The sequence below is a fragment of the Eupeodes corollae genome, chromosome 1, assembly GCF_945859685.1.
Source record: "Eupeodes corollae chromosome 1, idEupCoro1.1, whole genome shotgun sequence".
NCBI lineage: Eukaryota > Metazoa > Arthropoda > Insecta > Diptera > Syrphidae > Eupeodes > Eupeodes corollae.
In genome coordinates, this window is record NC_079147.1 from 220,157,586 (window position 1) to 220,174,681 (window position 17,096).

At 34.6% G+C, this 17,096-nt stretch overlaps 1 protein-coding gene across 7 annotated transcripts in view; it reads left to right on the plus strand.

The window, feature by feature from the left end:
- LOC129942747 (uncharacterized) overlaps positions 1-17,096 on the plus strand; it is a 100,493-nt gene that overhangs the window by 54,048 nt on the left and 29,349 nt on the right. The window contains exon 1 of one of the 7 annotated variants that reach the window (XM_056051799.1): positions 2,324-2,583. The exons of the other annotated variants lie outside the window; for them this stretch is intronic. Within the exon in view, the coding sequence (XP_055907774.1) occupies positions 2,465-2,583 (119 nt within the window). The 5' untranslated portion in view covers positions 2,324-2,464. Of the gene's footprint in view, positions 1-2,323; positions 2,584-17,096 lie in introns of those variants that run through there. 7 annotated transcript variants of the gene reach the window in all.

Sequence of the window (17,096 nt, forward strand, 5' to 3'; positions counted from 1 at the left end):
CAGTGTTATGGCCTTAAATGTAAAGAATTGCAAAGTTTGTAAAAGGGGTGAATATTTTGTTCGAGTAGAATCTATATACCCCCTCAAGACAACAAATGTTTTATAGGAGCTTATGGTGGTTTTGTCTATTTGTGTTGGTATTTGCAGACATGACAGGAAAACGAAAACAGTATTTAATGACGGACGGTGGATTGCATCAGCGCGTGGAAAGACACAGAAAAGTCATTCACCGTAATTGAGAGTGTATAAGGTTCGAACAAATGACAGTAAGGTGCATTTATTGTGTATCGCTTATTGCATTCTATCCATACAAATATTGACAGGAACTATAAATTTGACGATAAAGAGTACCGTGTTAACAGCTTTTGATTTGTCAATTTAGTTTGGATATAAACCATAGTTGTCACTCTTATAATTTTCTTTTCACAATTTATTGCGATTGTATTGCCTGTGGATTTGAACCAAAACTAAAATAAACAAAACGTCAAATTCCACACATCTATGAATGAATCTGTATAAAGTGTTTCAAAATGTCTTAAGCAGTCTGTCAAAAACAACAAAAAAATACTTTTAGATATCCAAACTTTCCTTGAGGGCTTTGTTCATAAAACCATATTTTTTATTTATGAAATGATGATGGTCGAAAACATTTTCATATTACACAAATCAGTAAGCAAATTTTCAAAGAAATTCTTTCTATTATTTCTAAAAAAACAATCTTTTTGACAGTTTTTTTTATAGCTACTGTTTTGCGTTTTTTAAAGTATCCTATTATCATTTACCATTCTACCATTCAATAATAAAATTCTTCATTCAACGAACGTCATAGTTCTTCATTTATTTTTATTCTCCATGGTTCCATCAACTTGCTTCCCCTCTTTGTGTAAAACAGGTGCAGATTGAAGAAATACTCGGCCCTAAGTTTTTATTTAATTGTGCAATTCCGTTATGTGAGTTAATTTTATTTATTTTAAAGTGAGTGGTGCGAGCTGGAACTGTCCCAAAAAAGCTTCGAGACAAAGTGACCTAATCCAAGATTTTAAAAGAGTTTATGAAAAGGATGTTTTTTGGAGGAATACAACTTTGAAATTGACCTGAAATTTAGTCTATTCGAAAGATGAACTGAAGATAATGGCCTCTTCGAACGAAGTCTAATCTGGAGGTCCAATTTGTATGACTTTGTCCAACGTTTGTGGGCGTATATCGGCAATAACGCTGCGAATTTTGTCCTTCAAGTGGTTAATCGTTTAGGCTTATGGTCAAAAGGCTTTAAATCATGATCTGCGGGCCAATTCACGGTTTCATAACGTGAAAGTGAAACTATGCGGTTACTAAATGTTTTCTTCAATAAATTAATTGTGTCAAGTCACGAGCTGTGTGATATGTTCCACCGTCGAGCCGCCGAAGTCTTGTTAAAACCATAGCTAGTGCACATCAAGGTTGTTAAATTGATGAACGAAAAGTCTGACTGTAACGTTCTGGCAAGCATTTTTTAAAAGAAATACAGACTAATTTTATTCCACCAATTAGTAAACACACAAATAAGTCATTTTTTGTGGATATAAAGGTGTCTTAGCACTACACTTAAGGATTATCACTTCAAATACGGCAGTTTTGATTCTTGACGTTTCTATTCAATCAAAAGTAAGCTCAATCACTAAACTTAATTTATAAAAACCGGGACCAACGGTGTCAACAGAACCATCATTTCAAAAAAAAAGATCACAATTTGAAAGCATCAAAATTGAAGTGTCAAAATCAAATTAAAAAATAAATCAATTGCTGCCAGTAAAAATAGTGTTGCCAACTTAAAGTTCTTTAAAATTTCAAGTCGGCTCAGTTTATAAAGGTTCTTCGGCCTGAAGAAACCACCCAAATTAATCCGCTGCTGGCCAATTAGGTATACTCTCAAGTCTCAACTCGCACTACATTTCATTGTCTTCTAGTATATAGGCTTTGCTCACGCTCACGCTTGCTGGCTGACTATTGCCGCGCTGCATACATCATCGTATAAACAGAGCCAACTAATTTATTTGACTCAATTCACGATTCAGATTGAAACGCTCACAGAGCCCCCCAGGCCCGAGTATTTGACACAAATGAACATTGGTACAATTTTCCGGTGTGGGATTTCAGTTTCGTGGTGATGAACCCATAGTCACTAGTCAGTCGTGCAGCAACATTCATACCCATAGCAACAGCTGTTTGGGTAGCGTTTTAGTTTGCTGTCCCGCTGCTACCGCCGCCGCCGCGCGCCACCGTCCGTGCCGGTTCGTCCACCACCGCTGCCACCCGTTTGCATCATATTATTATGTGTGTGGCATGTTAATCGATAAATAAATAAACCTCCAACAATATTATTATGAATAAAAGTGCAGTTTTTGAGTAAACTTTTGTTCGTGGTAGATTCCAGACTAGCTGTCAATCGCATAACATTAAAAATTTAATAAATATTGCGTTTTAAATGCATAGCAACAGTATGTTGTGTTTTGTGCAAGGAATTGCTGGGATGAATCCTGATGGCAGAAAACTCAGTATTGATAAAGATAAATCACCACGTAAGCGACACATGGTGAAGGCAAGGTAATTATGATTATGCTTATATTTCGAGATGTTATGTCAAAAACAAACAAAATGTGACAGTATGTTGACAGTTCTGTTAATCAATGACTTTAACTATTATTGAACTTCTTTACTTTCATTATTTAAGTCAAAATTCATAATCTTTCTAAGTTGTTTGAAAGAAATTTTTAATGTAAACGGTACCTTAAAACAAACAATAATAAATATACTTAAATGTAAAAACTGACAACATTAAAATTTTCATAGTCTATTTCTGAAATTGAATATGTGAAAAATGTTTATAAAACAACCTGACCCAGCTAAAAAAATAAATATTAATTTGCCAACAATTCGTGCGTTCAAGTTATAATATCATATTCATTCACTATCTTGTTTTTGTGTCAGCTATTTTTGCATAGTAAAGGAATCCATCCAAATAGCCTTACATTCAAACTTGATCGAAAAAATTGCAATAGCAATCATTGTGCTGTTAAATTCGTCTAATTGCCAATACAGCATTTTCAGACACAGCCGTAATGCTAAATATTTATGGCATTGATTTATTATGCAACAAATGGGCAGGTTCAGACGACATAAGGGATTTGACAGTTAGGCGAGTTCCCATTGATTGGCCAGCTGCCAAAAAATTGCTTTCCGATTTAGGCATCTTTATTGGAAAGTTGACTGGAAAGTTAATCACGAAAAATCTGAGCATTTTTTCATTTCACTGAAAGCTCAACTTTACAACTCTGTAATTTTGTATTTATTTCGATTTTATTTTAACCAACTCTTTCTTCCCTTCCTTGTCAAAAACAACTTATTTTGAACTTTTACCTTGTGTTAGGAGTATTTTTTGTTGATAATACTGTTGTTGGTACTTTCTGCACGATCAATTGAATGAAAAAGGTAGTGAAGTAAAGTTCTAACTTTTAAATTAATGACATCTAACAAATCATCCAGCAACATTGATGTAAGGTTGCGTTTAAAGAAAGCAGTTGACAGCAAATTAAGTATCTTTTCTGAACATACCCATTTAATTTAAAATTTCAGATATAAGAACGAAATGTAATCTAACTTAAAATGACGGCTGGTCTTTCAAAAGTTCTACAAATCTAGTTCTTAGTAGTATCATATTTCACATTTCTGTCAAAAAAACTTAAGTTGTCAAATATTTGAAATAATTATTTTGATGTTTCAGATCGAAAGACAGAACCGTAGAATTCTAATGAATAGTCTATTAAAAATATAATTATGAATAAAATTATGCATTCACTATGTTAAACAATTAAACACAACTTTAACTAAAGAAAGTTAAATTAAAAAAGACTAAAGTTGTCAAAACCACTGTGAAAGGTACATCATTATTTTTTTTTTCTAATTATGGGGTTGTGCGAAAGTATATACCAACGTTTGTTATGTAATATTATTTAGCTTTTAAAAATCAATAAATGGATTTGCAAAGTGCAACCATAGACAATTACCTACCCTCTCGCCCCACATGTAGTTCTTAATTACATCTTTTGGAAAGGTTTATTTTTTGTATGTTCTATTGATTGGCAGTTTAATATTTGAGCTTGAAACTTAAGGGTTGGACAAAACAAGTTGTGTGCTAGACATTAAATTACTAGATGGCTGGCATTCAAAGGCTTCCGAAGAAGTGTGAATCTACCAATGACTTTACTTTCTTACACGTGCGATACGAATCGCAAGTTGTGAATGGTAGCGAATTTTTGACATTTCTTTAACATGAGTAATGTAATACGTTACACTGTAAATTAACTGGATAGTTTATAGAACGTGGCCTGTTGTTGTAGATTACAAATGGTATAAAATTGACAGTTTGCAGATTGGATGTGATTATTCGAGAATACATTTTGCTGATTCGAAAATAACTGTCTTCGGTTTCCCATTCATATATCTTTTAAGTTAGAGTTTCGTGAAATAATAAACTTCGGCAAAATTTCATAGTTTATAAATGATTTTTAGAAGTCGCTCATCGCATTTTTATAATATTCATGCACATTTTAACGGAGATTTTAGTTGTTTTGCTCTTCGTCGTATAAGTTATAACATACAAAATCTGTCACATACATTCAAACCAATAATGAGACCTATTCTTAAAAGAATTATGACATTTAAAAAATGTTTTGACATTTTTCTAATTAATGCACTTCTTTTAATATGTTTATAGGTTTCACCACTTTATGTGGTGAAATTAAAAAATCCTTTGCATCGCATGCTCCGCAGGTTTTCAGGAATCACTTCTTTCGGGATCATTAATGCTCACGCAACTCCATTGTCCCAATTTGGGTTCGGAGGATTTTTTATTTCGATCAAAACAGAACTCTAAGTTTATTTCGATAAGAAAAGAGATCAGTCCTTGATCTGAAGCGTAGTATAATAAAATAAAAAATAAGTTTTCAATAAAAACATAATAACAATTTTAAACTATTCATAATTAAGTAGGCTGTGTTCAAAAAACTAAATGTTTGATTATGTTTTTGGGTATTGAACGTGTGGAAGTCGCTGGAGTCAAATTGCAGCCTGGCATACAAAATCTATAGTACCTATCTCGGAGCTGTTTTTCTTGTGTTCGCAGCGCTACCGTAGACTCATGGTGTCTTTAAAAGTTCTATATACAATAGTTTAGTCCAAAAAAACTGGAATAGCTAATATAGTCGCCTTAGCCAGTAGCCCAAAAAACGCAGGATGATAGTACTATAGGTTTTATATACCTACAAGTATTGCAGGAGAATTAAGTTGGCTCAAATTTATCTGCAGCTACGTGGGAAAAAATTTTATCATGAATGGTGTTCAAAATTCCCCTGGACTACTCCTTTTCAGTAAAAACAACGCAGGGATTTACTTAACTTTTCGATAATTTTTAATAAATCTTAAACAAGAATAAAAAGATAGTTTTCTACAGGGTTAAGAAGTGCAGAGTATTTATGACAATGCAAGTATGGCCTGAAACCCCATACTAAAGAGTTTCTGTCATATTCCTGCATTGTCGTGCAACAACTACTATAAGTATTGGATTATGTACTACACATAATATACAGCCCCATACTGTACCGGAGATGTTGCAATGCTACTAGTTTTTCCCGCGATAATTTATGGCGTTATAATCGATGTCCTTATTACTGTCAATAGTGCATTGATTTACGTAATATTGTTATTACTCCAATGTAAGCATAAGGGACATGACAATAATGGATAGACTTTTCTGCAGTATGGGCCTGACTGGCATTGGCGTATCGGCTATAACCATTGTCGACGTTACTATTCTCATTGTGGCCAAATTAAGTATGCTCACAACTTTTTATCCAATGTAAATCCTCTAAGCCATACAGTATTGCGTTCACATCCATACTGACGTTGTAATATTCGCAATTTATTTCTTTCCGTGTAGAATAAATCCAAGTGGAATAAGTCCGAAATTTTAAGAAGTGGCCATATGACACTTGTGAAGTGTAACAAAGCTAATTTTAAACAGTTGGGCTTATTACACTTAAACAAAGTGAAATAAGGTTTTATTTCTCTTTGCAAAGAAAATTAGCATGGACTAAATTTCGCGCCTGGCATGTCTCAAAAGAGAATTCCTTCTCTGACCACAAATACATTCAGTTTGAGCTCAAAGATGTAGCAAATACATCTACGGGATTTCGAAATCACCGGAATACAAACTGGGAACGTTATAGGGAGGTACTAGCACAACTGCTTAATCACAACCTTCTTAAAAGCTCCTCCAGTAAAGATGAACTAGACCTTTCTGTAAATCATCTCACCGAAGCCTTAAATGAATCAATGAGATCTTCATGCCCTGTAACCATAAAGAACTAGAACCATTCAGAAAGAGCTGTCGCAAACTCTCCAACAGATCTAAGTACACTAGATCTCCTTCTGACTGGGACTTATACAAACAAGCTCTAAAGCAATATAAAAAAGAATTAAGAAAGAGTAAGAGGTCTTCTTGGAGAAATTTTTGTGGTAAAATAGAAAATACTTCAGAAGCCTCGAGGCTCAGGAAAATTCTCTCAAAAAGTCCAACAATACCCAGTGCTTTAAAGACAGAAGCAGGCACGTGGACTATCACAGATGAAGAATCTCTTAATCTGTTATTAGACACCCACTTTCCAGGTAGTTCTAACATACTCAACGACTTAACATCAGAGTCTCAAGCTTCTACAAGCGATTTAGTTGATCTAATAACGCGGGAAAAACTGCAATGGGCCATAGACAGCTTTGATCCATATAAATCTCCAGGACCAAATGGAATCATTCCGGCCGAACTACAAAAATGCTCAGACATGATTATTCCACAATTGGAAATCATTCTGACAAGCTGTGTAAGGTTGAGATATATTCCCAAAGCCTGGAGAATGGCAAAAGTAGTCTTCATTCCCAAAGCAGGGAAACCCTCACACGTTAACCCTAAAGATCTACGACCAATCAGCCTATAATCCTTCCTTCTTAAAACCTTGGAAAGATTGATTGAAATTTATATCAGACATAATTTAAAACCATGTCTCATTTCCACAGCTCAACATGCTTACTCTAAGGGAAAATCAGTAGAATCAGCACTTCACTCACTGGTACGTACTATTGAACATTCCCTCGAATACAAAGAATATAACCTGGTAGAGTTCCTAGATATTGAAGGAGCTTTCAACAACGTCAGTTACCAGGCGATCACAACAGCAATGGATAAGCTGAAATTAGAGAAGTCACTCATAGATCTTATAAGTCTCATGCTCAAAAGCAGGACAATAATTTCTAACATGAGAAGTTTTACTACTACCAGATCGGTGAATCGAGGCACTCCCCAAGGTGGAGTCCTTTCGCCTCTTTTATGGAACATGGTAGTAAACGACCTACTTACAGCATTGGAAACAGAGGGTTTCAAGGTGATTGCCTACGCTGACGACGTTGCGATATCCGTATCTAGGAAGCACCCCCAAGTTCTCTCGGAACTCCTACAAAATGCCCTAAACAGGCTAACTAAATGGGCTAAGCAATGTGGATTGGACGTCAACCCACACAAAACAGAATTAATACTCTTTTCGAGAAGATATAAAATTCCTCAGATTAGCCCACCTAAGATTAAAGGAATACCATTAAGCTTTTCCCACCAAGCTAAATATTTGGGCCTCATTTTAGACAAAAAACTAAATTGGAAGGCAAATATTGATGAAAGAGTAAAAAAAACTACTGTAGCGCTTTATACTTGTAAAAAGGCCATAGGATCAAAATGGGGCTTCTCCCAAAAATAACCCACTGGCTATACACTTCGGTAATCAGACCGATACTCATTTATGGAGCTGTCGTATGGTGGACCGCACTGGACAAGATGGTAAATCTAAATAAGCTCATCAAAGTCCAGCGGTCAGCAGGTATGTGCATCACAGGAGCACTTCGCTCAACACCAACCACAGCACTGGAAGTGCTTTTAAACCTAACACCACTTCACATCTTCTCCAAAAAGGTGGCTGCCAACTCATGTGTAAGGCTAAGAACCACCTCTCAATGGACCAGTAACAATACTGAACATACTACTATTCAAGACAGTTTCAGATCAATACCAGATCGCTTAGACTATACCACCCCAAAATTGGTATTTGGTAAAAGATTCCATGTGTCCATCCCTTCAAGATCCTCCTGGGAAGAAGAGGGACCCCTGGAAGACGATGCGGTACACTTCTATACTGACGGTTCAAAGACCGATCACGGAGTTGGAAGTGGTATCTTTTCAGAACAACTGAATCTCAGTGTATCCTATAGACTTCCTAATCAATGTAGTGTATTCCAGGCAGAAGTAATGGCAATTAAAGAAGCACTATCCTGGCTCAAAGAAAACGTTATATCTTGTAAGGATATACGAATCTTCTCGGACAGCCAAGCCGCTCTTAAATCTCTCGCGTCTGTCTCCACAAACTCTCGAACAGTCCACGATTGTCGATCATCTCTGAATGAGATGACGGAACAGTTTAACATTCACCCCATTTGGGTGCTGGGCCACAGTGACATTCCGGGAAATTGCAAAGCCGATGAGCTCGCCAAAAACGGAACACTTCTGCCTTATGTTAGACAAAAACATAACATAGGAACACCACTTGCTACATGCAAATATCTTCTCAAGCAATATGCTCTAGAAACAACAAATGCTAGATGGTCACAAAGTACCACCTGCCTAGCAACCAAGCAAATATGGCCAAGTATTGACTTAAAACTGTCAAAAGGCTTGATATCACTGAGCAGACAAAGTATAAGCTCTATAATTGGATTAATAACGGGGCACTGCGTCATAGAAAGACATGCTCTGAGGCTAGGGGTCTACACAAATGACTTCTGTAGAAGCAGCATGGACGAGGAGGAAGAGGAAACGGTCCAACACCTTCTGTGTACATGTCCAGCACTCTCCATTAGAAGGAATAACTTTCTCGGTAATCCCTTCTTCGATAACACCAGTGAACTGGCAACGATTGACACAAAACGTCTCTCTAACTTTATTAAAAGTACAAAATGGTTTGTTTGAATTCATTACTCTCCCATGAGTAACCTCATTAGTGGTATCACAATGGACCCTTGAGGTCTACGTGTGTCAATGACATCTGGACAGCCACTCCAACCTAACCTAACCTAAATTTCGCGTCTAACTTAAATCCTATAGTTTGTTCAAGCAGGGAGTTGCATTATTGCATAATTCCCTTAAAAATAAGTTGGTGTTATTTCTCATTTTTGATCTTACGAGTACATCACTTTGTCAAAGTGCTATATGAACAATAGCTCAAAATTGGTTATATTTAACTATTGTAAAATCCAAAAGTAGTAACCTTGGCCAGAGGTCTTGGGTTCAATCCTTGCCTAAGCCCTCTAAAGTATTTTTTTCACGTTTCACACTCACAAAGATAGTGGCTACGAAGTCAAGGAATTCTGATTGGCTAAATCTAACTACAAAAGTACTTGAAATTTCCCCTACGACGTAGTGTAAAAATTTCGCCTACAAAGTTAGTGCACACAGGTTTTAACGTTTTACAATCAGCTGCTCGGTAAGGACACAAGAATTCAAAATAAGATTAATCTTTCGGTATTTAAAAACAAATATTCATCAATCATATCATATCTTCTACATGGTTTTATTGAATTAAAAAAAAAAAAAACTATTTAAAGTTCTCTAAAGACAAATGTTTTTTTTTTATATATATTTGTATTTGTCATTATTATGACAGTTCCGGATTAACTAGCTTTGTAGTGCAATTTTGCATTCACAAACCTAGTTGAATTTTGACTACGTAACCACTAGCTTTGTGAATGTGGCCATTGACAAATTCTCCAAGAGTAATTCTTGTCATAAAAAGTGCTTTCTTAAATTAGCCGTTCGGACTTGGCTTAAAACTGAGAACATTACAGACAGGAATGGTTGAGAATTGTAACTCACAAGGCCCCAGTTCTCAAAGGGATCACTATTGCGCCACCTAATTTTTTTTTTAAGTGCAATAAGGCCAATTTTTGAAATTTTGTCTTATTTTACTTGGCCTTATTTCACGTCACAACAATTTTTTTAGTAACTCTACGGACTGGAATTATCCCCTAGTTCACGTCACATTGACCTGATCTCATTTTTAATTTTGTTTGTATTTCTTCCTACTCCATCACATGTAATACAAATCTTAATGCTTTGTATTTTAAAATATAATAATGTAAAATTTAAAAATTCCATCCCACAAAATAAAACTTATTTCAAACAACTTTCTGTTTCTGTTAAAACAGTGTGGGATTTTGTTTTTTCCGAATTTTAATTTTTAAATATATTAAAGATTAAAATTTAACACATTGTTCAAGACTTCAAGCGCAAAAATATTATGGTCAACATCAAAAAATTAAATCATTTTGTTTGTTGTGTACTATAGTAAGGTATCGAAGAGAACTTTCTGGAATTTTATAATAGAAATAGACCAATCTTTTATGATTTTTTTCTTGTGTTAATTGAATCTCTAGCCTTTAATATTGATGCATCTAACACGCTCATAAACAATGTTGTATTTACCGATTTTTAAAATTGATCAAAGTTAAAGTCTCTCTGTGTTGCGTATAATTGTATTAAACACCTGAAACGGCAGCACTGGCCAACATTTTATCAAGCTAATTACGCTCTCTCCAGCAACGCATACGTTTGTGAATGAACAGAAGATATTTGAACGTTATGTAACGCATACGTTTGTGAATGAACAGATCATACTTGAACGTAATGTATTGTATTTAGTGTTCATAAAAATGCATCTAAACTGAAGTGAATTTGCATGGAAACATGCTTTGGTGTAATCGGTTGAATTGTGAATATTTATATGTAAATTCCAAGATTAAAGTAGGTTATCTAAATGACATTAAACTATATTGTGTACTGCGTACATATAATATTACAAATGTAATGGGATGATATTTATGAGGGAAGCTATACCGTAGCAATAAGAATATTATGCATAATCTTCGTTCTGAGCTGTGTCTGTTAAGATAGTCTCGAAATAATATGGGGTATCATTTATATCCGCAGCAACAGGAAAACAATAAATCACAAGTGTGTGTAATAAAAATTCCATACAAATTATGATTTAATTGAGAGTTCCGCTTTTTAGTCAAATTATTTAATTAAAACAAGTCTACATTAATAATGGATTTACATGTAGGCATAGATGCTTCTTCAATTTTAACTTCAATTTTTCACTTCTAGATTTATCAAGACATTGTATATATAAATGGGCATTTTATACCAAAATGAATGTATCTTTTGAGTGTCATCCAAATAAGAAATAAACTTTACAAAACCACATATTCAAAAAAAGTTGTCAGAGCGTTGATGAACCTAAAATTCTGAGTCGATCCTTCTGTCACAGAATTTGGCATTGAGTATATTTTATCAATTAAGAATTTGCTACTGACTAAAAATTTAATAACGTACAATAAATTCAAGAAAGATAGTATGTTTACAAATTGTGTGAAATGGTAAGTTTACTCAAAAAGTTTGCATAAAAGTCCTTTGGGGACATTCACTAAGCTAGCGGCTACGTAGTCAAGGCAATGGGCGCATTGCTAGTGGCTACGTAGTAAAAATTCAACTAGATTTGTGAATGCAAAACTAAACTACAAAGCTACTCAATCAGGAACTGTCATATTGTTGACAAATGCAAATATATAAAATAAGAAACATTTTGTATTTGACAACTTTAACTCATCTTTTGTGTTTTTAAATTCAATAAAATCAAATTAAGGACACAATTTGAATGATTTATATTTGTATATAATTACTGAACGATTTATTTCATTTTTAATTCGTGTGCCTTTACCGAGCAACTGATTGCGGAACGTCAAAATCATTCTCCACTAACTTTGTAGCCGAATTTTTTACACTACGTCGTAGGGAAAATTTCAACCATTGTTCGCATTCATAAAGCTAGTAGCTAACGTAGTCAAGGGAATCTGATTGGCTAAATGCAACTACTAAAAGAACTTGAAATTTCCCCTCCGACGTAGTGTAAAAATGTCGGCTACAAAGTTAGTGCACACTGGTTTTGACGTTTCACAATCAGCTGCTCGGTAAGGACACAAGAATTCAAAATGAAATGAATATTTCGGTATTTAAAAACAAATATTCATCAATCATATTATATCTTCTACATGGTTTTATTGAATTTAAAAAGAAAAAACAAACAATTTAAAGTTCTCTGAACAAAAATGTTTCTTCTTTTATATATTTGCATTTGACATTAATGTGACAGTTCCGGATTGACTAGCTATGTAGTGTAATTTTGCATTCACAAAGCTAGCTGAATTTTAACTACATTGCTACTAGCTTTATGAGAGCGCCCCTTTCAATTCACTTGGCTAAACGATGGCGCTGCGCAATTGAATCAGCTGTTCGTTAAACTTCAAATATTAAACATGAAAAATAAGCAACAAAAAACAAAATATATTCAATTACATACATACATATATTAACAAATTAGTTTTAATGATTCAATCTTTTAAGAACTATTCGCAGAAACTGATTGTTTATGCATTTTAAGTCACAAAGACGTTTGGCTAAATTTATCAGAATCATATTTCATACGAATTTGAAAATTCATTTACCAAATGGTGAACTTATTTAGGGTTTTACATAATTTTGTGAATACCCCTCTAATAATTTTGACAACCATAATTTCATTTATAACAATATTCACAACTTTAACCATTCACAATCACACATTCTCAATCACACATTCACAATATGAAGCACGTTCACAGAAAAAATGTTAATTGTTGTCATTTGTAATATCACTTTATCAATATCATTAAAACAAATTTCAAGTAGGTAGATATTGTAAACTAATGAAAAACAACTACCCAAAAATATTGAAATCATTGGCTTAAAACCTCATACACCTTTGTCTCTTAGTTTTATAATCATTCCCAAAAGATTTATAGACATATGTACGTTTTTGTATCACTGTTCTCCACATTCTAGGAATTCTTGTATCAATCAATTTGCTTGGTAAATAACCTTGGGCTTTACTTATAAAATAGTAATTCAATTATTTAAAGCAACGAATATAACAAGAAAAAGATGCGGTTTTTCTGTCTTCTTATACAGGTTTCCTAATTAAATTCTGGTTCACATGGTTATAGGCCCAACTCTTAAATTTATAACAATTTTTGTAAGTAGCAATAGATTCGTCCATCTGTGACGTATGGTTTTATATATCAATTGATTAAAAAGTGATCATTTTATCCATTCTCCTTGTTAAAATTAAACCTAAGCTTTATAAACTATACATGCGTTTTATAAGTTTTAAAAGATATTGGTTCTTGCAGTGTAATAAAGAATATGTTGTTGATACGAAGAGTTGATCAAGAAGTTTAACCGACATGCAACTTTCAATCTCGTTTGTCAAGTTTGTTGAACTGACCTTTATTCAATTCCTCCCAGACGCTAGCAAAGTTAAATTAAAGTTGGACTTGAAAAACTCTTCATGACGTATTGTATTTATAATGATTCATAATCAAGTCACAATGAATGCACAAGTGTACAAATGTGTACATTAAAGAACTTGATTCCAAAAACTGTTCAATGGCTGCAATCTAATGTTAGATAGGGTATCCTAGATCGGTAAATTTTAAGATACCTTCTTGATCGAGTTGGATACCTAAATTGAGATATGTAGGTAGCAAAAAACAAAAACTACTTTCAGATGATCATAAAAAGCAGACAGACATTAAGATTTCAAGGTTTTAAATTATGGTTAAATACAAATTTCAATGATTAATTTCAATAATTCACTGATCTTCAATTTTCAAGTTCCTTCAAATTTGACTAGCTATTGTGTCAGATACCCACATATACCAACAATTCTTTTATACCTCTGGATTTTTTTTTGACATCCCAGCTGTTGTTGGTCAGATGTTTTTTTCACGTAACACACTAACAAAAAGGTATCTGGATACCCCATACGTTTGAGATTGATTGAGGGCAGCCAATGTGAAAACGGTCTTACATATATGATCCCGTACAGCTGTTATCGTTAAAAGGGGAAACTAACAAATACAAAAAAATCGACAATTTCTTCAAGGACAGCATATTAAACGATGGAGCCCCAACCCATTTTTCAATCCACAACACATTTACGCACGTTGACGTAACTTGTTGCTCACCAGAACTTCTTCCAAAAACAAATTGGAGAACCTTAGACGACTTACATAACAGCGACCATTTCCCTATCCTTACGACTTATAATATAGGACAATATACCAACCCCAAAAAGCATATATTTTAAAACCGACCAAGCCAACTGGCCACCTTTTTTTAAAAAAACCTCTGAACTATTATCTGACATAAACATGTGCCACAACAACAACAGGAAGCTGCTATATTGCTGAAAGGTATTAGAACCACTGCCAACCTCTGCACTCAGACTATTCCAAATACGAAGCGCAAAGACCTAGTAGCATGGTGGAACAGCGAATTAGGAAAATTTTTGGCATTACAAAATGTTCAAAAAAACCTATCAATTCAAAACTTGATACTATACAAAAAGTCAAACGCAAAATTTAGACGGCTACTAAAAATAAGCAAAGCCAACAGTTTTGTATAGAAATGTCATCCAAAATCAACCCAAACACCCCCACTGCAAAAATATGGCAAAATATCCGTGTCCTCACCGGTGACTTAACCCCACTTTCTATAAATAATATAGACAGCAAAAACAATACTATCATAGATCCAGTAAGTATTGCAAACCTTTTCGCCCAAAATTGGTCAAACGCTTCAGAAAATATAAACTTTTCTGACCAATTTCTAGAATAAAAAACAAACACCTTATAATTCTCTCCAACACTACAACCATCTAAAACAACTCCCCAGAGAATTAAATACGCAATAACTTTCATTGAATTAGAAAGCTGTTTCAATAAAGTAAAGGGAAAGACTCCAAGCAGAGACAGGATCTCCTACCCAATGCTGAAAAACCTACCCATCGAAATCAAACACAGAATCATAGCCCTCTACAACAGAATCCTCAGCAACCATGAAATCCCTCAATCCTGGAAATCTGCAACATTCCTCTTCAAAAACCCAAAAAAGATAAAAGTAAAATTGAAGGTTACCGCGCCATCTCGCTTATCCCATGTCTATCCAAAATAATAGAAAAGATAATCTCAAAACGTTTGTTGTGATTCGGTAAAACGAATAATCTTTTTAGCCTCAATCAAGTTGCGACATAATTGAATGGTCAACAAAATCAGGTGCAACACTTTCTAATGAAAAATGCAAACTGCTTTATGTATGCCGCAAATAAAATTGTCAACAACCCGACCTTAACATAAACAGCACTATGATAAATAATGTTAGTAACTTAAGTATTTTAGGATTGATATTTAACTGTAAATATTCTTGGAAAGAACATTGTTTAGATCTTAAGAAATCCCTAGCTGCACGAACTAACATAATATGATATTTAGCAACAAATAAAAGTAATGTACATATTAACACCCTTTCATACATAACCAAAACTTTGGTTCTTAGTAAAATTGATTATGGGCTGTTTATATATGTTCACTGCCCAAAGTATGTTTTAAACATCATAAAACCCATCTACCAGCAACTAGATGAAGTATAAAAGCCTTTCCAACAACTCCAACAAAAAATATCGTAACTGAAGCAGGCCTCCCCAGCATCGAAGGACCAAGAGACACACTTACTTTAAGAATACTCGCAAAACTAGTATTCTTCAAGAACTTCATCATCGACAACGACTTAAAAAAACAACAAATCAAAAACTAACTAAACGTATTGCATCCGCCATCGGTACAATTCTTAAAGAATCAAGGCTTAACAATCTGACAACTAAAAGAGAACGACTCATCACCCCACGCTACCCGCCATGGTTCATCAATCCTGAATCGCTGATATTGGATCCAAAAAAATATAAAAAATGAAAAACAGACAAATATCGCCAACTTTATTTATGTATCGCCTCTTACTTAAGATCTGACGGATGGAGATTTAATTTCACAGATGGCTCTAAAACTCCGGACACCACATCTTATGCGGTGACTGATGAAAACGGATCAACCATAAGCATTGGTATTCTCCCAGATTTTGTCTCGGTCTTTACAGCTGAAGCATTTGCCATACTTCAAGCTACTAAAGCTGCAGCCAATCTTTCTAAAAAATGCATTATATGCTCCGACAGCATCTCAGTAATCAATGCAATTCACAACGCAAGCAACAACACCGAAATCGTATCAGTAATTAGATATCAACTCATAAAATTGAAAAACATTAAACTAATGTGAACTCCAAGCTATGTTGGAATACTCGGAAACGAATGTGCCAACAGTGCATCGAACTCACCCAAAAACTCGCCTGTACTCACCTTCAACATTTTCACCAAATCCGATTTCCTCAAGCATACCGAAAAGATATCTTCTTCAAAAAATAGCCACAGCTGGAGCCTATATCAGCATCACTCTAAGGATATAGACCCCTTAAGATCCACGCCGATGTACCCTACTAACTGTTCGAAACAAAATATAACTAATGGTTGAATCACAAACACGCTACACGCAGCTTCGGATTTTCCTGACGTTTACGAGTTCAGCCATAGGAATTCAATGCATGCTATCACAATGGAACTTCGACCTCACGTTTCGTTTGACAATCGTAAGGAAAAGTACGTAATGTAACGTAATATGACTCTGAACGGAAGCTCTAGTTCAATTATCTGAACATTTGCTTTGTCTGACAGCTCAACAGCTGTATAAAAATGTCAACAAAGCAAATATTTGCTCTTTGGAGGGATTAAATAATAGAAATTTCATTCAAAGCAACCTCAAAGCAGGTCCACCGTAACGCAGACGAAGCCGAAGCGTGTTTGTGATTCAAAAATTACTTCGCTAGACTTCGACTAGGACACACTACTGGTTCCCTCCAACACCTCCTCAACAAAACGACTCCCCAACCAACAACCGCCCTGATCTAAAACATATTTTGGTACATTGTC